The 26708-nt window shown below is 37.8% G+C and overlaps 1 protein-coding gene across 1 annotated transcript; it reads left to right on the top strand.

Annotated features, from left to right (window-relative positions):
- The first annotated feature begins 132 nt into the window (after positions 1-132).
- Positions 133-25682, top strand: kcnt1a (potassium sodium-activated channel subfamily T member 1a). Its single transcript, XM_051678252.1, is given in 31 exon segments — positions 133-221; positions 2831-2910; positions 3070-3172; positions 3355-3396; positions 3498-3546; positions 3628-3687; positions 3806-3880; positions 5757-5840; positions 5932-6026; positions 6125-6308; positions 8235-8399; positions 11562-11698; positions 12185-12248; positions 13589-13697; positions 13974-14082; positions 15459-15608; positions 16081-16316; positions 16392-16602; positions 17575-17680; positions 17796-17968; positions 18864-18935; positions 20229-20363; positions 20485-20596; positions 20670-20674; positions 20778-20916; positions 21131-21214; positions 21393-21515; positions 23820-24111; positions 24533-24595; positions 24869-24953; positions 25541-25682. Coding segments are annotated over 31 exon segments (3540 nt in total). The 3' UTR covers positions 25650-25682.
- Positions 25683-26708: the final 1026 nt, after the last annotated feature.

Here is a 26708-nt window from a genome sequence, read left to right as displayed (position 1 = left end):
TCGTGCCAGCAATCAAGTGTGTGGGTGGGTTATTTTGAATCACACCGCTGTAGATTATGCACTTTCATAACAATCCACTCAGCCCAGACCGCCGCACATCCTTGTCTAGAAACCCTCTGGGTTTTCTTTGTTATGGAACAGAAGAATGCCGTGCCATCCTGGGATAAGCCGGCATTGGTCAACTGGAGGCTGGACTCTCTTGGTAGCGATGCTGGTCAGAGGTAGGATTCACCTTGAAAAGTTACGGCAGTCTTTTGAGTTGCTCATGTTAGAGTTACTAAAATGCTTTGTTAAAAACTGCTGTAGTGGATTTCTAATGCTGATGAGAGACTATACTAGTCACATGTCTATGTTATTAATTCCCACATCATAGTTTTATTGATAGACATCATGAAATATTTGTATTTAATTTGTCTGCAGGAAACTTATGGGTGTTTTTTCAATTTTGAGCTCTTTTAGCACTGTGGATTTTCTACTAGTCTCTGTAAAACATTTTTCACAGTCTCAGTCATTTTTTATTATTTGTCTAGTAACAATGTCCAACATTGTATGTACATGCATCACTGGAGGTTTATGTCATTTTTTCTGAAAGTCATGAAAATTCCCATCACAATGTAATTTCCAGCACGTCAAATTCCGTATTGTGTGAAAAAAATTTTTTTTAATGTTTTTTAAATTAAATGGCTACTTCATAGATAACATTTTTAGTATCTTAAATACGCACAATTAAATAATATTTTCACACTTTTTATTTCTATTTCAAAACAAAATTACAGCTGGATTCAAACTGACATCCAGTAAAAACACTGCTCAGAAGTGAAAAGTACCTTTAATTTTCTTGGTTTTCTACAAACGTCTCATATTCCATCTCAAGCATTATTGACACTTTTGTCGACTTCGTTAATAAATACACTAACTTTTGAAAAACTTTATAAGGAGCAAAGTTGTTAAGAGTGGTGGAAATTATGCCACAACTGTAGGACACAATTAAAAAAATAATAATAATACATTTCACACAATAAATAATGAAATGGTTTGTTTATTTTACACTTTATTTAGATTATCATAGTCTTAAATATATATATATATAAATATATATATTTAATAATGGATTTTCATATTTTCATATTGAAAGTCTGGGTCTGGGACAAAGCTAAAACCTCAAGGAAATGAAGCTGCACATAGCTGAGAAACACTCAAATACACACACACACACACACACACACATATATATATATATATATATATATACAGCCCACTGCAACTGGTCAAAATAACAAAAAAGATGCCGTGTTTTCAGACCTCGAATAATGCAAAGAAAACAAGTTCATATTCATTTTTAAACAACACAATACTAATGTTTTAACTTCAGAAGAGTTCAGAAATCAATATTTGGTGGAATACCCCTGATTTTCAATCACAGCTTTCATGTGTCTTGGCATGCTCTCTACCAGTCTTCACATTGCTGTTGGGCGACTTTATGCCACTCCTGGCGCAAAAATTCAAGCAGCTCGGCTTCGTTTGATGGCTTGTGGCCATCCATGTTCCTCTTGATCACATTCCAGAGGTCTTCAATGGGGTTCGGGTCTGGAGATTGGGCTGGACATGACAGGGTCTTGATCTGGTGGTCCTCCAGCCACACCTTGATTGACCTGGCTGTGTGGCATGGAGAATTGTCCTGCTGAAAAAACCAATCCTCAGATTTGGGGAACATTGTCAGAGCAGAAGAAAGCAAGTTTTCTTCCAGGATAACCTTGTACGTGGCTTGATTCATGCGTCCTTCAGATGAATCTGCCCGATTCCAGCCTTACTGAAGCACCCCCAGATCATCACCGATCCTCCACCTGGTCGTCTAATGTTTAGATGGAGACCTGGAGAGGCCTTCAAGCCACAGTGTTTCACACCCACTGTGAAATTTGGTGGAGGATCGGTGATGATTACCTATAAATAGTAAATCCAGAGAAACTGATAATTTTGCAGTGGTCTCATAATTTTTTCCAGAGCTGTGTTTGTGTATGTATATATATATATATATTAATATTAAGTTAATTCCATGTTATTTGTCAGCTACCCTTATAAGGTTAACTGATAACAAACAGAAAATATCTAACAAATATAAACACAATATTTTGCACATGTTGACACGTGTTGTTCGTAATGTTAATGGTTCTGTTGAACTTTATGAGGGCAAATAAAAGCACCGGTCCTGTGGTCTCCATGGGAACTGGCAGACACATCACATTTCTAGTGTAACTATCTGGGATTGAAATGTAGAGAATTGCTCTTAATCCTGAACTGTGTAAACAGAGTAAAACATGGTGGAGGACAGAGATAGAGAGGGTCCTTATGTGCCAAGATTGCAAATACCAGTTTCATGTCCCTATTTACGGGAAAAGTCACACGTGCATTTAATGGCACGTTAGCACGGATTGGGATGATGCCATTTCTACCGGCATTAAATAATTAAATATATGCGTTGTGATTATGTATACTTGTATATGAACACACACAGAACTCTGACTTTACATGGCAGCACTTCTGTAAATCTTTCATGATAAAATAAACGTATTCTTCCTCTTGGACTCCTTTCACTTTCTCTTCATCTTATTCTTTCACCCGTGTCTACTTATCTGACATTCTTCCAGTATATTATGACAGTCTACAGTTGTATACAGCTCGTAAGGTTTTTGTGTCCAGCGTCCACATGATGTTTTGATTTGTAAAGTTATATTAAACATTTTTATGCCAGAATAGGAATTGCCATCGATCTATCCATTGAATGACAATTATTTACTTGAGGTTGATAGACATGTCATTTATTTTTCTACAGGGTTCATGTGGAGTTTTATGTGGATGAGAACACGTTAAAAGAGAGGCTTAAACTCTTCTTCATCAAAAACCAGAGATCCAGTAAGTAACATTGAAACTTTTTAAAGGAATATTCCTTGAACTCTTCTCTAATCTAAAGAGCCAAAATTCTTGTACAATAACATATTTATTTTCTGCAATTTTTTACCTATTTCTTATATGCCCATTTTATGACATCTTAATGCGGATGCTACAATATAGGTTTAAGGATCCAAATATTTAACTTCTGCCTGAAGCTTTTGACATGTGTTCTTTACATTATACGAGTAATGACAGAAAATCCAGCCCAGCTCCGCAACACGTGGTAAGAAATGTCTCTTAGTTTGTGTGTGTGTGATATCAATAAAAAGCACAGTTGTGACTCATTCCTACTGGTGTCAGACAAGCAATTTCATGTATTTTAAGAAAATTAGAGAAGTATAAATATCCTCATATATTCAAGTGTCACATTAAGCGACCCACACCCTCCTCCTCCTCTCTCTACAGCATCAACTGCAACAGCACCTCACAGACCAATGAGATCAACTGGTGAGACGAGTGATCAACATCACTGAATGTACTGTTTATTTCCAGCTATATATGAATGTTTTCACACACTTGCTTGGGTGTATTCTCTCTCAATCTCGCAGGGAGCTGATATTCTGGGTAGACAGAAAATTACCCGTTTGGGCCATCCAGGTGAGTCAAACAAAAAGAAAACAAAACAAGTAATAAACAGGAAGAGAAAATGTTCTAACCTTTTTGCATATTTGTTCTCAGGTGATTGTAGCATCCATAAGTTTCATGGAGGCTATGTTGCTAATGTACCTCAGCTACAAGGTAAGTGTGTCTAAGCTATAAAGACAACATTAGAGACCCTATTTCTTTTTAAGAAAACATTATGCAGGTTGCATCGAATTGGGTCAGATTGTGCCTGTGTGCACATGTGTTTTTCCAGGGTAATATTTGGGAGCAGATGTTTCAGGTGTCCTTCCTACTGGAGATGTTGAATACTGTCCCGTTTATCATTACGGTAAGGTACATTTTCCAATCTGGTCTACTAGAACCATGTTGCAATACCTACATTTTTGCTAAATGATCTTTAAATGGCTTGTTGTACATATCGCAGCAGTTTCCGAGTGAAATGGACACTAGAGGCGCTGCAACAACAATGACTTCTATCAAACCAGTTACAACTTAAAGGGCAGATTAATAGTTCATAAACATGTACTTTTGGCCCAGTTCCTCACACAATGCTATCTTATAACATCTAAACTCTTTTACTATAATGCATGACTAATGTTTGCATTACATAATCACCTACATTTGCAAGTGCGTTCAGATTGCTCAACTGATAGAGCACTGCACTTGCGATGCAAAAGACTGGAGTACAAGTCCTGAAAAGCACACGAGTTGACACGTGAACCGAAAGTGTTATAGATGCATCACAAAATTAAGTTTTTCTGCTCATATTTTCTTTTTATGACACTATCGGTAAGGTTTAAGTAGGGCTGTCACATTAATGTAATTTGGCTGACGATTAATTGTCAAACAAATAATTGCGATTATGACGATTAATAGTCTGTTTTAGGGCTATGACGATTAATTGTCTCTTTTAGGGCTTTTGCGATTAACTGTCATATAAATTGTCAGATTTCTTAAGGTGCATGTGTGCTTTATACACCTTAAGAAGTAATCTTTACATATTTAACTTCATGTACATAAATCAAATAATAAAAAAGGGATATATGATTTCCTTTTAAGGCGTTAAAAACTTATGACTGACATGAAAAATAATGTTTTCAATTTGAAAATATTTCTTAATACTTAAATTATGTCTCTATTTTTGCATTAACACTGCATATATGAACCCGTTATGTTGGGAACATTTGCCAGTACAGGATCGTTTAAAGGCCAAAGTACACTTCACGCGTCCACGTTGCTGATCGCGCCATGCATGGTATGTGTGACGCAAACTGCATCATCAGCACAGCCACGCGGCTTGACCGCGTGTGCGAATCAAGATAATCTAGTCTGCGCATGTGCTGGCCATTGAATGTACTAAAAGAGTGTCACAAAGCAGTTTTAGTGCACATGCGTCGAACGCATTCCTATTCGTTCGTGGCCAGAAAAGTATACTCAGAAAGGCAACACGGTCAGCCAGGCACGATCCGATCCGGAACGCGCATAAACAAAGTATACCCGGGCCTTAAAGTGAAGCTGGAGTGCTTTGCGTTCACAATCAAAGTTTATATTTTCACGGGAGTTTGGCACGAGCCTCTGCTGATAGGCTGCATGAAGCATTTGCATGTTGATCATGGTTTAAATAATGGGGGGGGGGGGGTTGTACTTGCTTGTTTTGATTATGGGGCGGGGGGGTTACCTCCCCCCCGTCCAACCCCTGGAATCTACGCCCCTGCACTAACGTGCCGTTGATGGCATTTATACAGTATATTCGCTTAAAATTCCCTTATTTGGACATTTAAATTTGACTGGAATTTGAAGTGCACAATATCTCAAATAGTTATCTCAAATAAAATGCGATCGGACGATTATTTAATAATTGCGACAGGCTTAGGTTTAGGTTTAAGGTTTGGGGTAGGGTGGTAGGTTTTGTTAACTTAAAATTCAAAAGAGCATTAAGCTTAAAAACCTCATCTGTATGGGAGAAAATTTGACTCGTTTTAGTGCGACTCAATGGACATTTCACCTTGGAACTGCCGTGATATGTGTAATGAACCACGTCATATCATTTAGCAAAAATGTTGCCAGTCACATTTTTTCATGAGACCAGGCTCACATTTTAAGATCATCCTAAATTCATTCCTACATCTGATAATGACAGATATGTGTTGATAATTGACAATGACAATGAGTTAATAATTTACCTTTTGATCTATGTGAGTCAGATCTTCTGGCCTCCTCTCAGAAACCTGTTTATACCTGTGTTCCTCAACTGCTGGCTCGCCAAGTGTGCACTGGAGAGTATGATCGTGAGTGTCAACAAATCCCAAATAAATGCAGACCACTGTCAATCCGGTGACTTCCAAGCCTTTCTACTGACAATGTGTTTGTGTGTTACAGAATGATCTGCACAGGGCGATTCAGAGAACACACTCCGCCATGTTTAACCAAGTTCTCATTCTTATCTGCACTCTTTTATGTCTCGTTTTTACTGGGTAAAAATCTCTGTTAATTCCTCTTTTTCTATAATTGTTGTAATGCTTCTTTTCTATCACTCCTCACCTACAATGAAGTCTTTTTCTTTCTCTTTTAGCACGTGTGGTATCCAGCATTTAGAACGGGCTGGTAAGAATAGCCTGTCTCTCTTTAACGCTTTGTATTTTTGCATTGTAACTTTCTCGACGGTGGGCTTTGGCGACGTGACGCCTCAGATCTGGCCGTCTAAGTTGCTGGTGGTGGTGATGATCTGTGTGGCTCTGGTAGTGCTGCCCCTACAGGTGGGAGAATTCAGATGTAGTCACCTGTTTCGACTAATTTAGAATTGACTATGGTTGAGTTTGGAATAGCACATTAGCATGCTACTCTTACTATTTTTGCCATATCTACATACAGTAGAAAAAATAAGAGTAGTATGAAAGTAGGCTATGCTATTCCAAACTCAGCCTTAGTCTATGGTCAAAATAGCATACTACCATACTATTATTACTGTTTCTGTAGTAAATAGTATGTAGTATATATGGAATAGTTTGTATGTTTTTTGAGATGATAATGAATTAAACATGCAATGTAATGAGTTAATATAGCATAAGCGATAATATAGCATACTACTGTTTAAAAAGTTCATCATTGCATATTGCGTACTGTTTAACATACTACTTTTTTAATAGTAACTAAGCAGTTCTTCAGTTCATGGGAGTTTCTCCAACTTCAGGCACTTTGGACTTCTAGAAAATAAAGTCTTGTTAAAACATTTTTCAAAATGTCACTATTTTTTTTATTTTTTATTATTATTTATCTGCTTGCAATGTCCAACATGCATCACAGAAGATTGATGTCATTTTTTTCTAAAAGACAGAACATTTCAAATTCTGTATTGTGTTTAATAGAATTCTGTGGTGGGAATGACGCTGATGGAAATTTGGACATTTGTAATGTTTTTGAAATAAAATGTCTGACTCCTTTTAGTCTTGCCAAGGCTAATTTCATAGCTAACATTTTATATATCCAAAATACTCACAATTAAATAATATTTTCACACTTTCTGCATAATTTTGTCATGACCTCGGTCTGACAGCCCTCTCCTTTCTGTTGTCTGTCTTGTGTTTGTGTGCATGACTCTGTTTTGTTTTCTGTCTGCCATGTGCTCTCCTAACCCTCCTCCTGCCATGCCTCCTCATTTAGTCCTCATGTTGATTGTCTGCACCTGTTCCTCATGTGTTTGGTTCTATATATTGTGCCCTCTTTCCTCTTCTGTTTGTTGATTTGTTTTATGAGTTGTCAGTATGTTCGCCAGTCCCAGTCCCAGTCCCAGTCCCAGTCCCAGACTCAGTCCCAGTCCCAATCCTCTTCCTGTTTCCGGTCGGTCCTAGTTATTGTATTTTATTCTGGTTTGTTTTGTGTTGCCTGTTTGTTTCTGTTGTTTAATAAAAGTGTTTTATTTTCACGAATTTCCTGTGCTTGGGTCCTCCTTCCTGCTTGTGTACCGTGACAAATTTGGCAAAATTACAGCTCGACTGGAAATGACGCCCAATAAAAATATTCTGCTCACAAGCGATATTTAAATTAATCTTCTTCGTTATTCATCCAACATCATATTTAATCTGAAGCATGCTCTTCTGAAATTTCTATTGACTTGGTTAACAAGTACACTAACCTTTGAAAAAACTTTATTAACAGCTAAATTGTTTAGTGTGGTGGAAATTAGGTCAAAACTGTTGTAATTTGTAAAAAATGTATAGAAATTCTTTGCTCACAACAATTTTGAAATGGTTTATTTTTTTACTCTTTGCTTAGATGATCATAGTTTTAAACATGTAAAAATTTATATTTTGATAATAGATTTTCATAGCTTAATACTGAAGGTCTGGGACAAGGCTTAAACAGTAAAATCTATAAATAAAAGTCATTTAAAACGTACCAAAAATGAATGATGATGGCCTGGTAAAAAGGTTCCAGATCAGTTTAAATGAGGACTTCATGTAACAAAATCTGTTTATTTTAACCCCCTGAACATGAAAGTGCCCGAAGTTGAAGAAACAACCTTTTACATGGTTATATTCTGAAAGTAGTAAGCTATTATTCCGTTCTGAACCATTCGTTTAAATACGTCCTGCTGTCTTTTACTCAAAATATTACCAAGAGACTTTTTATTCATCCTCTTTCTTTCTCTCGATTTTCCCTCTTATCCTCTTCTCTGGGTGTAGTTTGAGGAGTTGATATATCTGTGGATGGAAAGGCAGAAGTCTGGAGGAAACTATAGCCGACATCGGGCTCAGACAGAGAGGCATGTGGTCTTGTGTGTGAGCACTCTCAAAATCGACCTGCTCATGGACTTTCTCAATGAATTCTATGCTCACCCGCATACACAGGTAAGTGTGTATGTTCGGTGGGTTCAGAATCTTCTTTCTGTCCAGAGAGAACTTTTGCAAGGTCTCTAATCTACATATAATATTCACGGTATCTAATAGGGCTGGGCGATACATCGATGACAATGTAAATTCAACAGTATCGTGAATATCGTTATGGTGATTTTAATTAGCCTTTTATTTGCCCATTAAGTTTCGTAGAGTGCATCAGTAGACTAATTTCACCATCCTTTAGGGCTGTATAATTAATCAAAATAACATCAAAATGGAGAAATGATCATATGTGATTATTTAACTGCCAAAGGATGCGATTAAAGACAGATAAACATGGTCTGTGTGCGCTTCAGAATGATCCAGCGATGCACTGATCTGTGTGCACGTGTGGGGGCGGCGGGGTGCATGTTTTTAGCACAGTTCACCTGCATTGTGAAGTATTTCCGGTCCAAGCATGCGCACAATTCCAAACATTATTAACCGCTGTTAAGTTATTATACAAATCTACAAACGCGGAACATTTAAGGAGATTTTGACAGCGGTTCACAAGATGCAAAACTCAACTGTCAAACAAACATTGCCCTTTCATAATAAAAGCTCCTGGTGAACGTGAAACAAACACCACTGCATACAGTGTCAAAATAAAAAACCCGCTTTAGGGTGAAGTGAATAGGACAGGAATATATTAATTAATATCTTATCCTGAAAATGATAAGAATTCAATATTATATTATAATAATAAACTTGACTGGGTTCCACAGTAATAATTTAGTTCTATGCAATATTCATCTGGTTTCCAAAAAATAAGTGAAATAGTTTTTGCATACCTTGTAGATAAGATTTTTATTAAGCTTCCATATACACCGATCAGCGGCAACACTAAAACCACCTGCCTAATATTGTATAGGCTCCCCTAGCACCAACCTGCATCTCAGAATAACATTCTGAGATTATATTCTTCTCATCACAATTGTACAGAGTGGTTATCTGAGTTACCGTAGACTTTGTCAGTTCAAACCAGTCTGGCCATTCGCTGTTGACCTCTCTCATCATCAAGGCGTTTCCATCCACAGAACTGCCGCTCACTGGATGTTTTTTGTTTTTGGCACCATTCGGAGTAAATTCTAGAGACTGTTGTGTGTGAAAATCCCAGAAGATCATCAGTTACAGAAATACTCAAACCAACCCATCTGGCACCAACAATCATCCATGTGATTATCTAATCAACCAATCATGTGGCAGCAGTAGAATGCATAAAATCATGCAGATTCGGGTCAGGAGCTTCAGTTAATGTTCACATCAACCATCAGAATGGGAAAAAAATATGCTCTCAGTGATTTGGACCGTGGCATGATTGTTGGTGTAAGATGGGCTGGTTTGAGTATTTCTTTCTGACTGTTTAGATTAAATGATGGTTCCTCTGATTAATAAAAAAAATTACTTTTATGCTATTTCAGAGCAAAAACATAATTATCGAGATATACAGGTGCATCTCAATAAATTAGAATGTTGTGGAAAAGTTCATTTATTTCAGTAATTCAACTCAAATTGTGAAACTCTTGTATTAAATAAATTCAGTGCACACAGACTGAAGTAGTTTAAGTCTTTGGTTCTTTTAATTGTGATGATTTTGGCTCACATTTAACAAAAACCCACCAATTCACTATCTCAAAAAATTAGAATACATCATAAGACCAATAAAAAAAAAACATTTTTAGTGAATTATTGGCCTTCTGGAAAGTATGTTCATTTACTGTATATGTACTCAATACTTGGTAGGGGCTCCTTTTGCTTTAATTACTGCCTCAATTCGGCGTGGCATGGAGGTGATCAGTTTGTGGCACTGCTGAGGTGGTATGGAAGCCCAGGTTTCTTTGACAGTGGCCTTCAGCTCATCTGCATTTTTTGGTCTCTTGTTTCTCATTTGCCTCTTGACAATACCCCATAGATTCTCTATGGGGTTCAGGTCTGGTGAGTTTGCTGGCCAGTCAAGCACACCAACACCATGGTCATTTAACCAACTTTTGGTGCTTTTGGCAGTGTGGGCAGGTGCCAAATCCTGCTGGAAAATGAAATCAGCATCTTTAAAAAGCTGGTCAGCAGAAGGAAGCATGAAGTGCTCCAAAATTTCTTGGTAAACGGGTGCAGTGACTTTGGTTTTCAAAAAACACAATGGACCAACACCAGCAGATGACATTGCACCCCAAATCATCACAGACTGTGGAAACTTAACACTGGACTTCAAGCAACTTGGGCTATGAGCTTCTCCACCCTTCCTCCAGACTCTAGGACCTTGGTTTCCAAATGAAATACAAAACTTGCTCTCATCTGAAAAGAGGACTTTGGACCACTGGGCAACAGTCCAGTTCTTCTTCTCCTTAGCCCAGGTAAGACGCCTCTGACGTTGTCTGTGGTTCAGGAGTGGCTTAACAAGAGGAATACGACAACTGTAGCCAAATTCCTTGACATGTCTGTGTGTGGTGGCTCTTGATGCCTTGACCCCAGCCTCAGTCCATTCCTTGTGAAGTTCACCCAAATTCTTGAATCGATTTTGCTTGACAATCATAAGGCTGCGGTTCTCTTGGTTGGTTGTGCATCTTTTTCTTCCCACACTTTTTCCTTCCACTCAACTTTCTGTTAACATGCTTGGACACAGCACTCTGTGAACAGCCAGCTTCTTTGGCAATGAATGTTTGTGGCTTACCCTCCTTGTGAAGGGTGTCAATGATTGTCTTCTGGACAACTGTCAGATCAGCAGTCTTCCCCATGATTGTGTAGCCTAGTGAACCAAATTGAGAGACCATTTTGAAGGCTCAGGAAACCTTTGCAGGTGTTTTGAGTTGATTAGCTGATTGGCATGTCACCATATTCAAATTTTTTGAGATAGTGAATTGGTGGGTTTTTGTTAAATGTGAGCCAAAATCATCACAATTAAAAGAACCAAAGACTTAAACTACTTCAGTCTGTGTGCATTGAATTTATTTAATACACGAGTTTCACAATTTGAGTTGAATTACTGAAATAAATGAACTTTTCCACGACATTCTAATTTATTGAGATGCACCTGTATGTAGAATATCGTCAGTTTGTTGAAAAATATCGAGATATAAATTCTGAACCTATATCGCCCAGCCCTAGTATCTAATGTTCTGATGTATGTGTATGTTTTAGGATTATTACGTGGTGATCTTATGTCCATGTGAAGTGGACGTCCAGGTGAGGAGGATTTTGCAGATTCCACTCTGGTCCCAAAGAGTCATCTACCTGCAAGGCTCCGCCCTCAAAAACCAGGATCTGCTCAGAGCCAAGTGAGTGACAGCCTCATTGACCAATCGCAGCAGCATTTAACATTTACATTTAGTACATGTATTCGTTTAGCAGACACTTTTATCCAAAACGACTTACAAATGAGAATTGAACAAGCAATTTGTCATACAAAAGTCAACAATATCTGCAGCATATGTGGGTTTGCATATGTTCTAGTATTATTAGGGCATTATCAAATTGTTTGCTGTCATTATGGTATATTAGCTGGCTCACAGTATATAGCATACATTTACATACGTTGGCTTCTTTATCCGATTAACCGAACAAACCCATTTATCGAATATTAATCAAAATAGTTGTTAGTTGCAGCACTAGTGTTGACTCCTTAAAATGTTTCTAAGTACTCTCTATTCTGAATGGTCTGCTTTAATTGTTCCTCTTTCTGATTGGTGGATGTTGTAAATCCCTCTGTCTGATTAATAGTTTTGTTAATATTCCTCTGTGATTGGTTGTTTGTGTTCTGATAGGATGGACGATGCAGAAGCATGTTTTATTCTCAGCAGCAGGAATGAAGCTGATCGCATGGCTGCAGTGAGCTTTTAAATCAGTAACCTCTCATTCATCAATCACACATATTGATAAAAGTTCACACATTAATATTTTCTAGATTTGAACTCCATCTAGTATGTAATATTACACTAGTTCTAAGTTAGAGTAGCATGGGACTATTTGGGGGCCAAGTACCAAAGGTGCTGAGGCACCTATTGTTTCTGTTAGTTTTCTTGTTATTCTGCTTCCACTCTTGAAATCTATGGCAGCCCATAGAACCTTGTGTAGGAAAATGGTGAAATTTGGCACACTGATATCGATCTTTAACTCAAACCTTGTAGTGCCACCAACAGTTCAATGTTTCACTTATGTATCAGCTTATAACTTTTGAACCATAAGTCTAGAAATGAAAATCTTGGGGTCATGCCAAGTTCCAAGAGGTAGTATAGTTTTTAAGTTCTGCCCCACTAGATTTTCTGCCATTTTTAATTTTCCGAAAAAGCTACTTTTTCAAACTTTTCCTAGACCTAATATCTGATCCACATGAAATTGTGCATGTATCATCTAGAGACAAAAAGTTATGAAATTCATGATGATAGACCAAAGCGTTTTCGTATACTGAAACAATGAATTCAACGGCAAGCACGCCAAAATGGACGTGAGGCTGTATCTTCGCAATGCTTTAGCATATTAACACCAAACTTGGTAAATGTCATCACAAGCATGACGTGAGGGTACCTGCACAGTGCTGCCTAGTGGTCAAGAAATATAATTTAAAAAATGCATATTTTTGCTTATAACTTCTGAATAGTTTGGCCTAAAATCATGCGATTTCTTGGGGCATACTGAGTCGAATGATACCCAATTTGCCATGGTCGGCCATTCTTCCTGTCTGACATTTTGAATTTTAATTGAAAACCTACTTTTTCAAACTCCTCCTATTTGCACAAAATTTGCAGTTTATCATCTAGGGACACATGACAAAAACGTATGAAAAGCTTTTTGATAGACCAAACTGTTCTTGTGTAACATAAACTAATTACATGGCAAGATGTCAATAAGCGTCTGAGGCTGTATCTCATGAATGCTTTGGCGTATTGACATGAAACATCATATGTGGAATTGTGGCCAAGCCCTGACAATAACATATTAATGTGGTGACACCACCACCTATTGGTAAAAAGTTATATGCACTTATATTACACTGTAAGTCATTAAACTAGTGTCAGTTTCACCACTGCTTAAAATCATCACCGGAATTCTGTATTCAATCAAAATGTTTGCCATTAGTTTGCTTTGCCCTGTAATTGCTGCTTGCAGCTATATTTGTAATACTGTATCTGTCAATAAATTATTATTGATATTTTTTTATTTATTGGCAGGATCATCAGACCATTCTGAGGGCTTGGGCCGTAAAGGACTTTGCTCCAAACTGCCCTCTCTACGTCCAGATCCTTAAACCCGAAAACAAGTTCCATGTTAAATTTGCAGGTAATCATTTTGGTACTTTTTTCTACATTTATAATTTATACTCTTTTTCAGAAAATTGCAACTCTTTCTAATCTAAATTAATTCCATTTAAACGTTTTCACTCTTAAATTTTTCCTTTTATCTGCCTCTTTCTCACTTGAATTCTTTTTATAACTTTATAAAGCTATAACAGTTCCTCATAAGTGTTCATGCACTTTGTTTAAGGACCTTGGACAGCTCATTTCTGTAACTGTCTGACATCTTGGCTCTGAGCAATGCATCTGTTTCCTTTAATAGATCATGTTGTGTGTGAGGAAGAGTTTAAATATGCCATGTTGGCTCTGAACTGTCTGTGTCCGGCTACATCCACACTGATCACTTTATTGGTCCACACATCTCGTGGACAGTGAGTCAGAACTCTCTATATACTTTAAGTTTCTTTAACACTGTTTATACACTGGCAGCCAAAAGTTTGGAATAATGTACAGATTTTTCTCAAATGGAAAGAAATTGGTACTTTTATTCACCAAAGTGGCATTCAACTAATCACAATGTAGTCAGGACATTAATAAAAAATTTTCAGAACTTCTTAAACTCCTTCAAAGAGTTCTCATCACATAATCCTCCATGTGCAGCAATGACAGCTTTGCAGATCCTTGTTATTCTAGCTGTCAGTTTGTCCAGATACTCAGGTGACATTTCACCCCACACTTCCTGTAGCACTTGCCATAGATGTGGCTGTCTTGTCGGGCACTTCTCACGCACCTTACAGTCTAGCTGATCCCACAAAAGCTCAATGGGGTTAAGATCCATAACACTCTTTTCCAATTATCTGTTGTCCAATGTCTGTGTTTCTTTGCCCACTCTAACCTCTTCTTTTTGTTTTTCTGTTTCAAAAGAGGCTTTTTCTTTGCAATTCTTCCCATAAGGCCTGCACCCCTGAGTCTTCTCTTTACTGTTGTACATGAAACTGGTGTTGAGCGGGTAGAATTCAATGAAGCTGTCAGCTGAGGACATGTGAGGTGTCTATTTCTCAAACCAGAGACTCTGATGTACTTATCATCTTGTTTAGTTGTACATCTGGCCTTCCACATCTCTTTCTGTCCTTGTTAGAGCCAGTTGTCCTTTGTCTTTGAAGACTGTAGTGTACACCTTTGTATGAAATCTTCAGTTTTTTGGCAATTTCAATCATTGTATAGCCTTCATTCCTCAAAACAATGATTGACTGACGAGTTTCTAGAGAAAGCGTTTTCTTTTTTGCCATTTTTGACCTAATATTGACCTTAAGACATGCCAGTCTATTGCATACTGTGGCAACTCAAACACAAACACAAAGACAATGTTAAGCTTCATTTAACGAACCAAATAGCTTTCAGCTGTGTTTGATATAATGGCAAGTGATTTTCTAGTACCAAATTAGCAATTTAGCATGATTACTCAAGCATAAGGTGTTGGAGTGTTGGCTGCTGGAAATGGGGCCTGTCTAGATTTGATCAAAAATGACTTTTTTCAAATAGTTATGGTGCTGTTTTTTACATCAGTAATGTCCTGACTATACTTTGTGATCAGTTGAATGCAACTCTGGTGAATTAAAGTACCAATTTCCTTCTGAAACGGCAAAATCTGTACATTATTCCAAACTTTTGGCTGCCAGTGTTTATACTGTATACATGCTATAACCTGTGCAACATCATTATGTATGGCAGCCTAATGGGTTAGGACCTGAACTGCTAACACAAATTAAATGAAAAATAGTTTAATAAAATGTTGAAACTCTTTTAGAGAGGGGCAGCAGTCTCCGGAGCAGTGGCAGAGAATGTACGGGCGTTGTTCGGGTAACGAGGTGTATCATATCCGCTTGGGTGACAGTATGTTCTTTGGAGAGTACAACACCAAAAGCTTTACCTATGCAGCCTTTCATGCCCACAAAAAGTAGGTTTACACACATATAAGGGTGTTTTTTCAACTTTGGGCACTTTTAGAACCGTGGACTCCTAGAGAGTAAAGTCTCGTTAAAACATTTTTCACGCTCTCACTATTTCTTTTTATTTTTTATTATTATTTGTCTACTAACAGTATCCACCAGTGTATGTAAATGCATTACAGGAGATTTCTTTTTTTTCTGAAAGTCATGGAAATTCCCATCACCATGTCATTTCCAGCACATCTCAAATTCTGTATTGTGTTTAATTGAATTCTGTGGTGGAAATTACGTTTTTTAGATAAAATAGCTGACAAAAATCAACCCCTGGAACATGAAATTGCCCAAAGTTCAAAAAAACACCCAAACATAAAAACACACACTTAAAATCTACAAACTTGTTTTTGCACACAATTTTATTGTATATGTTTAAGAATTTTATCGTCATGCTATTTGAATCTGTGTTTGTGTGTGTTTGTGTAGGTACGGTGTGTGTATGATCGGTGTGAAGAGAGAAGTTAACAAGAGCATCTTGTTGAACCCTGGACCACGTCACATCATGGCTGCCAGCGACACTTGTTACTACATGAACATCACAAAAGAGGAAAACTCTGCCTTCATCTTCAGACAGGAAGCAGATCGGGGAAAACGGCGGAGCCACAGTGACATTTTAAACAGCCCGTCTGGCCTACCTGTTCATAACATTATCGCTAGCATGGGTGAGTAAGAATGCATAGAAGAGAGAAAGGTAGCTTCAAGAGGGTCTGTTTGTCTAACATTGTGAATCTTTTAAGGAACGGTGGCTTTGGATTTTGAGAACTCCAGTCCCACTGAAACTGGCACTGAACGTGCTCTATCTCCAGAGAATGATGTCAGAAGTCGGCACCCAAGCATAGCTCCTGTTCTGGAGAAAGCTGACTCAGCCTCCTTACTGCCATGTGATCTCCTTAGTGACCAATCAGAAGAAGAGGCCGGCCACTCAGATGAAGATGTAACAGCTAATAAGTAAAAACTTTGTTGACTGTTTTATCCTCACTTAACATCATTGCCCTTACCAATCAGCCAATAATTTAAGTTTAATCTTAACCATTGAAAACAAAGTTAGCTGCCTGTTGGACTTTAGATTGTCCATATAAACTCTTCTCCAAAACCTAGTGACCTGCCTATCTAGACAGCATTTAAAGGTATCATAGACACATTCCCGATGCAAAGGCTGGTCCAAAAGGTGAATAGAGTCAAGACAAATGTTTAAATTAAATATATTTTATTCAATATTGAAAAAGTGTGTACACAGTTTCATCTAATTGAAAATGGATTATTTATGCTTATTAGAGTATTGCATCATTAGTTTAACTAATTTTAAACCCTTTCCCGCGTTTGTGTGACACGCACAAGTGACTGCCAAGACTGGTGCTGCCTATGTAGAACTTTTCACATCAGTCAATTATGAGGTTCCATGATGGTTACGATGCTGCCTGAGAAGAAAGCTTCCCATGTAGGTAGTAGACAGCAGGGCAGCTCACTAGGTTTTAGAGTTCGATTGAAAAAGTTTGTCAAGACAAACGTTGATGTTGGCTTGACATAGCCTCATCTGAAAAAAGTTCGATGGTTATATAGACATTACTGTAGGACAAACAGCCAGCTAGCTAGATAGTCAGAAAGACCATCAGATAGATAGAGAGAGAGAGCATTGTAGCCTTGTGTGTGTTTGTTTACATTTAGAGTTCCGTCAATGTAAGTCTATGGGTTTTTTCTGAGTTTTGATCATCCGCTGCTCAAAAAACGCAATTCCGATCAGTTAGAAAGGTCAGAGAAACCCGAGTCAAAGCAGTCTGAAGGTCTGTGCCAAGTTTGGTGGATGTAGCTTTTGGTCTTTGTTTAGGGATTTTGTAGAATAACAGTATGTGGCTTTGCCAAGCCAACATAACTACTTCACATAATTTGCCCTAATAATGGAGTTTATGTAACCTTTCTCAGATTTGTGAAAGGTTACCCCCCAAACTCTCCTTATATCGGGAGCTCCCCGACCCTCTGCCACCTGCTACCCCAGAAAGCCCCTTTCTGCTGCCTACGGCTTGACCAGGTGAGCACAATGCAGCACATGGTGCGAATGGCGTCCTCTTGTTTTATTTTAATAATTTGCTAACAGTAATATACCATGTCAATATGTCATATTTGTCAAATTTTTGCTGTTGTAGGGCTGCGAGCATGTTAGCTTTGAAGACGCAAAAGCATATGGCTTTAAAAACAAGCTAATCATCGTTTCAGCAGAGATGGCAGGAAACGGCCTTTACAACTTCATAGTGCCTTTAAGAGCCTATTACAGACCACGGATAGAACTCAACCCTATAGTCCTGCTGTTAGACAACCTGTAAGAGTCCATACACACACACACACACATATACAGATCAGAAGATTTACACTCACCTCTACGAACACAGAGATAATTCAGTGTTATTACTACTTTGATAATAAATCTGCAAACCAGCAAAAGTCTTTCTCTATAAACACGGTCTGCATGGTCTTTCTATAGAAGTACAGGGCTGATATACCTCTTTGTGTTCAATTACACAGTTTTTAAGAGAAAAACATGCTATATATAGATAGTGAACATTAGTTATTTCTGCTTGTAAAAGTTCTTAAAGGAATTGTTCACCCAAAAATGAAAATTCTGTCATCATTTACTCACCTGAATTAAGAAATATTGAGCCAGGGGTCTGGGTAGCTCAGCGAGTATTGACGCTGACTACCACACCTGGAGTCGCGAGTTCGAATCCAGGGTGTGCTGAGTGACTCCAGCCAGGTCTCCCAAGCAACCAAATTGGCCCAGTTGCTAGGGAGGGTAGAGTCACATGGGGTAACCTCCTCGTGGTCGCTATAATGTGGTTCGCTCTCAGTGGGGCGCATGGTGAGTTGTGCGTGGATGCCGCGGAGGATAGCGTGAAGCCTCCACACACGCTACATCTCTGCGGTAACGCGCTCAACAAGCCACGTGATAAGATGCGCGGGCTGACGGTCTCAGATGCGGAGGCAACTGAGATTCGTCCTTCACCACCCAGATTGAGGTGTGTCACTATGCCACCACGAGGACTTAGAGCGCATTGGGAATTGGGCATTCCAAATTGGGGAGAAAAGGGGAGAAACAAATAAAATAAAAATATTGAGCCAAGTTTGACGTCAATGACACCAAACAGAAAACACCATCTCGTAACAGGTCATGACGAGCCAAGGTTAAATATGCAAAAAAATCTTTCTATGCCCTCCAGACCTGATGACCACTTCCTTGAAGCCATATCCTGCTTTCCAATGGTGTACTACATGGGCGGCACCATTGACAAGTATGTCCAGACACCAAATACCCTCTATCTTTCACAGTCTATTTAACCCTAGTTCACTTATCAATAGAGCACCCTGTTCCATCTGTTTCATCTGACCTAAAACATTAAATGTGGAACCCTAATTTGTTTTTGTTTTTTACAAAATAGTATAATAAGACTATCTTCACTAAAGTAAAAACACTAAAGTTATGCATTTCCTATGGGATTTTATGGTATTTTTGACCTTATTTACTACCTAAATTACACAATTATTCCATTCAATTTCTTATAAAATAAGCACATTTTATGTTGTCTTCACTTCAATAAAAATCTTAATTTCAGTCAATTGAAAGATTGTCAAAACGTCAAAATATGTCATGCATTGGGGGTCTTTAGTGAAATCTGCTGGAATAAAAGTAACAATTACATGAAATGACAACTATTGCCAGTAGATGGTGCAGTGCTTCATGCATTGGCTGAATTCTATGAGCCAATGTTGTAACAAACTTATTAGATATTATATATACTTACTACATATTATCACAAGTTATGCATTGGATATATATTTAGACATTATAAAAGTCAATTATTTGTAAAATTGTAGCTTTTTTTTAAAACCACTTGTGTTGAAGGGTGAGGTTTTGCAATGATGCCACAATATGCTTACAGTCAAACCTGACCATGGTGTGCAATTTTCACACACAAGTGTAAACTTTCGTACAGTGGGGTCAGACTAAGACTTTGATTTGACCCTGAAGTGTGTGTGTGTGTGTGTGTGTGCACGCACGCGTGTGTGTGTGCACGCACGCATGTGTGTTCTGCATTGTGGCTGATTGATATTTATTTGACAAAATAAAAAAGATTGCTCTGTTATAGTCTCACCCATTCATTTATTTGTGTGTGTGTTTATCAATGTGTGTGTGTTCTGCATTGTGGATGATTTATAGTCTCACCCCTTCATTTATGTGTGTGTTCTGCATTGTGTCTGATTTATTGATTTTTATTTCACAAAGAAAAAAAATTGCTCTGTGTTATAGTCTCACCCATTCATTTCCAATAGCGGGTCAAATTTGTCCCGAAAAGTACGAATTGGGGACTATTTGATAAAACCACCTAGACTGATCATATCTAGTCCAATATTTTTGTGTTCAGGTGGCAAGTTTATGAAATGTCACCAGCCTTGTACCATTCAGATTAAGGAACCCATTTTTATATAAAAAAAATTAAAATATTTGGGTAAAAAATGACCTTTTAAGGGTTAAACACATACCTCTGGATATGGGCAATCTAATTGGTAGTTTTTGTGATTGACAGTTTGGACAGCCTGTTACAGTGTGGGGTTCTGTATGCTGATAATCTGGTGGTGGTGGATAAAGAGAGCACTATGAGCGCAGAGGAAGACTACATGGCCGACGCTAAAACTATTGTCAACGTGCAGACCATGTTCAGGTAAGTCTTCAGTGGTCCCGCCGTAAACACATGCCATTTTATGAAAAAATGACATAATTCACCTTTAAGTTACACCAATCAATCTATACCCATCTCCTTTTCTCTATATGTGTCTCTCCAGGTTGTTTCCAAGTCTGTGTATTATAACAGAACTCACTCACCCCTCAAACATGAGATTCATGCAGTTCAGAGCGAAGGACTGTTACTCCCTCGCCCTGTCTAAACTAGAGAAGGTGAGGAGAGAATAGCACAGTGTGTTACAAGCCCCCTGTGTGCAAGTCAAAGGATACAATGGCAAGGAAAAAGTTTAAGTAGATGAGGATATACTTCTGTATGTTTATTGGTTACTTCTGAATATAGAATATCATGTTTCTCATGCCTGTTTCATAATTCCTGTACCTATGAAGATGTAAGAGTGTAATATGTTTCTTTATGTGTGTTTGATTGGCAGAAAGAACGTGATAAAGGTTCTAATCTCGCCTTCATGTTCCGTCTTCCCTTTGCGGCTGGTCGAGTCTTCAGTATCAGCATGCTGGACACACTTCTCTACCAGGTAAATACTAGTAATGTTTGGATAATCCCCAATATTCCCAATCACAACACTCTCTAGTGTTGAGGAACAGAACCTTTCAGTTACAAATGATAAGCTCTTGTATGGAGATGACTTGGCAGACTAATGTAGTTGTGACTGATTTTGTTTTTTTTTTGTTTTTTTTTTGGGGGGGGGGGTATTTGTTTTAATATTATGTTTGTATGTGTGTTTTGAGTGTTTTGTGAAGGACTACATGATCCCAATTGCCAGATTACTGCTCGGGCTGGACACCACACCTGGATCAGGGTTTTTGTGCGCTGTGAGTCCAACACACTCTGTGTGTATGTGTATATTTCAGTATATCTGTTTTTATTAGCGTGATCTGTTTTCCACTTATCTATGAGTGTGTGTGTGTGTATGTGTGTGTGTGTGTGTGTGTGTGTGTGTGTGTGTGTGTGTGTGTGTGTGTGTGTTTATGAATATGTTTCTGTGTCTAGATGCGTGTGTGTGAAGCTGATCTGTGGATCCAAACATACGGGAGATTGTTCCAGAAGTTCTGCTCATCTAGTTCAGAGATTCCCATCGGGATCTACCGCACAGAATCACACTCACCTCCTGAGGTTCACTATCTATCCATCCATCCATCCATCTTTCTATCTATCATTCAATCTATCTATCATTCTGTCGTTCTTCTATCTATCTTTCTATCTATAGTTCTATTGTTCCGTCTATCGTTCAATCTATCTATTGTTCTATCATTCCGTCTATCTATCTTTCTATCTATAGTTCCATCGTTCCATCTATCTATTGTTCCATCTATCTATCTTTCTATCTATAGTTCCATTGTTCTATCGATCCATCTTTCTATCGTTCTATCGTTCTATCTGTCTTTCTATCTATAGTTCCATTGTTCTATATATCGTTCCATCTATCTATCGTTCTATCGTTCCGTCTATCTATCTTTCTATCTACAGTTCCATTGTTCTATCTATCGTTCCATCTATCTATCATTTTATCTACCATTCCATTGTTCTGTCTATCGTTCATCTATCTATCATTCTATCATTCCATCTATCTTTCTATCTATAGTTTCATTGTTCTATCTGTCGTTCCATCTTTCTATCATGCTATCTATCGTTCTATCATTCTGTCTATCTATCTTTCTATCTATAGTTCCATTGTTCTATCTATCTATCGTAATTAGCTTTTGATAGGAGGTGTACTGAATTGAAGGATCTTACTTTTTGGAGAAATGTCTTCTGGTCTAGTGAAACAAAAATTGAACTTTTTGGCCATAATGACCATGGTTTTGTTTGGAGGAAAAAAGGGTGAGGCTTGCAAGCTGAAGAACACCATTCCAACCGTGAAGCATGGGGGTGGCAGCATCATGCTGTGGGGGTGCTTTGCTGCAGGAGGGACTGGTGCACTTCACAAAATAGATGGCATCATGAGGAAGGAAATTGATGTGGATATATTGAAGCAACATCTCAAGACATCAGCCAGGAAGTTAAAGCTCAGTCACAAATGGGTCTTCCAAATGGACAATGACCCCAAGCATACCTCCAAAGTTGTGGCAAAATGGCTTAAGGACAACAATGTCATGGTATTGGAGTGGCCATCACAAAGCCCTGACATCAATCCGATAGAAAATTTGTGGGCAGAACTGAAAAAGCAAGGAGGCCTGCAAACCTGACTCAGTTACACCAGTTCTGTCTGGAGGAATGGGCCAAAATTCCAGCAACTTATTGTGAGAAGCTTGTGGAGGGCACCCAAAACGTCTGACCCAAGTTAAACAATTTAAATGCAATGCTACCAAATACTAACAAAGTGTATGTAAACTTCTGACCCACTGGGAATGTGATGAAAGAAATAAAAGCTGAAATAAATCATTGTCTCTACTATTATTCTGACATTTCACGTTCTTAAAATAAAATAGTGATCCTAACTGACCTAAGACAGGGAATGTTTTCTACAATTAAATGTCAGGAATTGTGGAAAAACTGAGTTGAAATGTATTTAGCTAAGGTATATGTAAACTTCTGACTTAAACTGTATCTATCATTCTATCTATCATTCTATCATTCCATCTATCTATCTTTCAGTCTATAGTTCCATTGTTCTATCTATCGTTCCATCTATTTATCGTTCTGTCATTCTGTCTTTCGTTCTATTGTTCTGTCTATCTGTCTTTCTATCTATAGTTCCATTGTTCTATCTATCGTTCAATCTATCTATTGTTCTGTCATTCCATCTATCTATCTTTCTATATATAGTTCCATTGTTCTCTCTATTGTTTAATCTATGTATCATTCCATTGTTCTATTGTTCTATCTATCGTTCCATCCATTTGTCCATCATTCATCTATCTATCTATCTATCTATCTATCGTTCCATCTATCGTTCTGTCTATTGTTTCATCTATCTATCGTTCTATTGTTCTAAGTATCTATTATTTCATATATCGCTCTGTCTATCATTCCTTCTATCTATCATTCTATTTATCATTCCATCTGTCTACCGTTCTATCTATCATTCTATGTATCTATCGTTCTACTGTTCTATGTATCTATCTATCTATAGTTCCATCGTTCCATCTATCTATCGTTCCATCTATCTATCTATCTATCGTTCCATCCATTCATCCATTGTTCATCTGGCTTATCGTTCTATCGTTCCATCTATCTATCTATCTATCTATCTATCTATCTATCGTTTTATCAATCCATCATTCTGTTGCTTCACCTATTGTTCTATCTATCGTTCCGTTTATCTATTGTTATATCGTTCCATCCATCCATCCATCCTTCTATCTGTCTCCTGGTACTTCTATGTTTAGCCTCTGCTAGCATAATATTCATTTTGTTCTGGTGTCACCATGAATATTTTCCTTTAAATTATGTATCCGTGTTTACTGTCACCTCCAGTTTTATGGTTCTGTCAGCATTGAGCGCTTAAACGACACCAGGGAGAAGGGGGAGGAGTCAAAGATCCTCACACAGAGCTCCTCCAGCAGTGACCAATCAGAACACCCTTTCCTGAGAAGGAAGAGCATGCACTGGACAAGGCGTCTTAGTAGGTGGAGCGTAAAGAGGAGTGACTCCTCCCTCAGCTCTGTGCAGCAGCGACTAGGTGTGTCTCGGCGCTCTGAGAGGGAGGAGCTTACGGAACTGGTCAGGAACCGCATGCAGCACCTGGGTCTGCACACAGCTGGAGACAGTAAACCACACCCATGACCTCATTACTAATATGAATATTAATGATATATTATGGCTGATTTGCTGTCATTTCAGCAGAAGTAAAGAACTGAATTCAGTTTATTAAACTTGTGGAATTTAATTGGAAAATCTATTCAAATCATGTTCATGTTTATTTTGATTTGGTTAGAAACATGGATGTAACCACTAAACATTAAAGGGTACATGCCAAAACCAATATGGGTTTTTCAAAGGTCAATTCTTTAACCCAACATGAAATCAAAATTGGCCATATTGATTTTCTCAACTTTTTTAAAGTTATGAATATTTGGTTACATTCTTGATAGGCAGAAATTACACAGATAATCATTTTGATTCTGTGTATCCTCACTATTTTTCTTTTTCTCTCTTTTTTTTCATTCCATCTACTTCATCTCATGTAGAGGATGTTACGAACCTAACAGCCAGTGACGTGATGAACAGAGTTAATTTAGGATATTTGCAAGGTAAACACCCTCCATTTGTTTTTTTATTGTATATTGAATTTTAATGATCCGTTTCAACAGTTCTCACATTTTTTCCCAGTCAATAATAATGAGACCTGGTGTTTCAGTAGAATTTCTGTAGAATATTGTATAATAGAATATTGTATCACAGTACAGTATATTGTTGCATAACCCTTTTTTCATCTGCATAAAAAAGGTTCCAGTACCTGAAACTTTGTTTAATCAGGTCCATATTATTTGAGTGACAGCTGTAACCACCAATCTCTGTTGCAGATGAGTTGAACGACCAGCAGAATTCAATTTCATATGTGCTCATAAACCCCGCCCCCGACACGCTGCTGCAGGTCAACGATGTTGTGTATGTAACCCATACTGACAACACACAAAAACACTTTACTTTTGAATAGTGGGGACTTCACATTGATTTTTATTGTTTATATATATATATAAAGCTACTTTTATTTGCTATACACGTATCCTGCACAGACTCCTTACTTATATCTATTGGCATTTTTAGATTTTAACTAAGACATTATTTAGGCCCTTTTGAAGCTGTTTTTCTCAAAAACATGTGTCTGTTTGTGGGTCACTTTCTCTCATACATTCTCATACATTGTCCAGAAGCACACTTAAAAAATATATTTGAGTCCATCAAAACTTAGTAAACAATATTCATAAGTTTTAAACAATAGAGTTGGTAAATGACAAAGCAACCATATTTGCTTTGGCATTTATTGAACTAATTTTACTCTTGGCTAAGTCAAGTATATTCAGACAAATCTCATTTAAACCATTTGTTAAAAATCTTTCTTTCACCTGGGATAATTTGTTTGGGGAAAGACACACCAATATCTGATTCAAATTATCAGAGAAAAACTTCAAATGTTAGCATGGAAGCTTTCTACTTGAAAACTTTACTCAAAAAGTGTCTAATCTGTTCTGTAGATTCCTGATCCGTCCAGATCCACTGGCTCATGTGCCTGATGCACCGCCTGAACAGAACCGTCACTGCTGCCGGTCCACAACAGACACACCAGAACTGAACAAAGTTTAACTGGTCAGAATTCCATTAGATCAAATACAGCTGCTGCGATTCAGCTTAAAGGGGTAGTTCACCCAAAAATGAAAATTCTCTCATCATTTACTCATCCTCATGCCATCCCAGATGTGTATGACTTTCTTTCTTTTGCAGAACACAAACAAAGATTTTTTAGAAGAATATTTCAGCTCTGTAGGTCTAAACAATGAGTCAATGGGGTCCAAAATTTTGAAGCTCAAAAAAGCACATAAAAGCAGCATAAAAGTAACCCATACAACACCAGTGGTTAAATCCATGTCTTCAGAAGCGATATGATAGATGTGGGTTATTATAAAAAGGACTTAAATATTGATCTGTTTCTCACCCACACTTGTCATATCACTTCAGAAGACATGGATTTAACCACTAGAGTCATGTGAATTAATTTCATGCTGCCTTTATGTGCTTTTTGGACCTTCAAAGTTCTGGTCACCATTCACTTCCATTGTATGGACCTACAGAGCTGAGATATTCTTCTAATAACCTTCAAAAGAAAGTCATTCACATCTGGGATGGCATGAGGGTGAGTAAATGATGAGAGAATTTATATTTTTGTGCAAACAGTCCCTTTAAAACCCACAGTACAACACCTCAATAATGTTTTAAATTGCTGTTGATGCTTTAATGCATTACTCCTCACCAGCTTCTAAACCTTTCACATTTGCTCATATAAGCTCCTGGTGGTTCATATTTTAGATGTATCAGTGATATTATGGTCTAGAATCTGCACATAATCAGAGAAAACTGTAATGTACAAAAAGGAGAAATAAAAGAGCAGTGAATGATTAGTTAAAAAAGGTGGTTGTTGTTCCAACCTGTGTAGTATTGTTTTGTGACCTGTAGGGGAACATCATGTAACATTTTATGGGTAGAAAAACGAAATATGCAATGTTGTAGATTAGACAGTAGGGGGCGATTGATGTCACAGCAAAACTGAATGTGCACTTGCCTTTGCAACAGGCTTTTTTCGCATTCATGTGTGGATGATCTTTTAAACCATCTGTAAAGTCCACTCACAGTCATGTTTACAACTTA

This window comes from Myxocyprinus asiaticus, chromosome 38 (assembly GCF_019703515.2).
Source record: "Myxocyprinus asiaticus isolate MX2 ecotype Aquarium Trade chromosome 38, UBuf_Myxa_2, whole genome shotgun sequence".
Classification (NCBI taxonomy): Eukaryota; Metazoa; Chordata; class Actinopteri; order Cypriniformes; family Catostomidae; genus Myxocyprinus; species Myxocyprinus asiaticus.
Note: the sequence above shows the minus strand (reverse complement) of the source record. Positions and strands in the feature narration are given on the sequence as shown.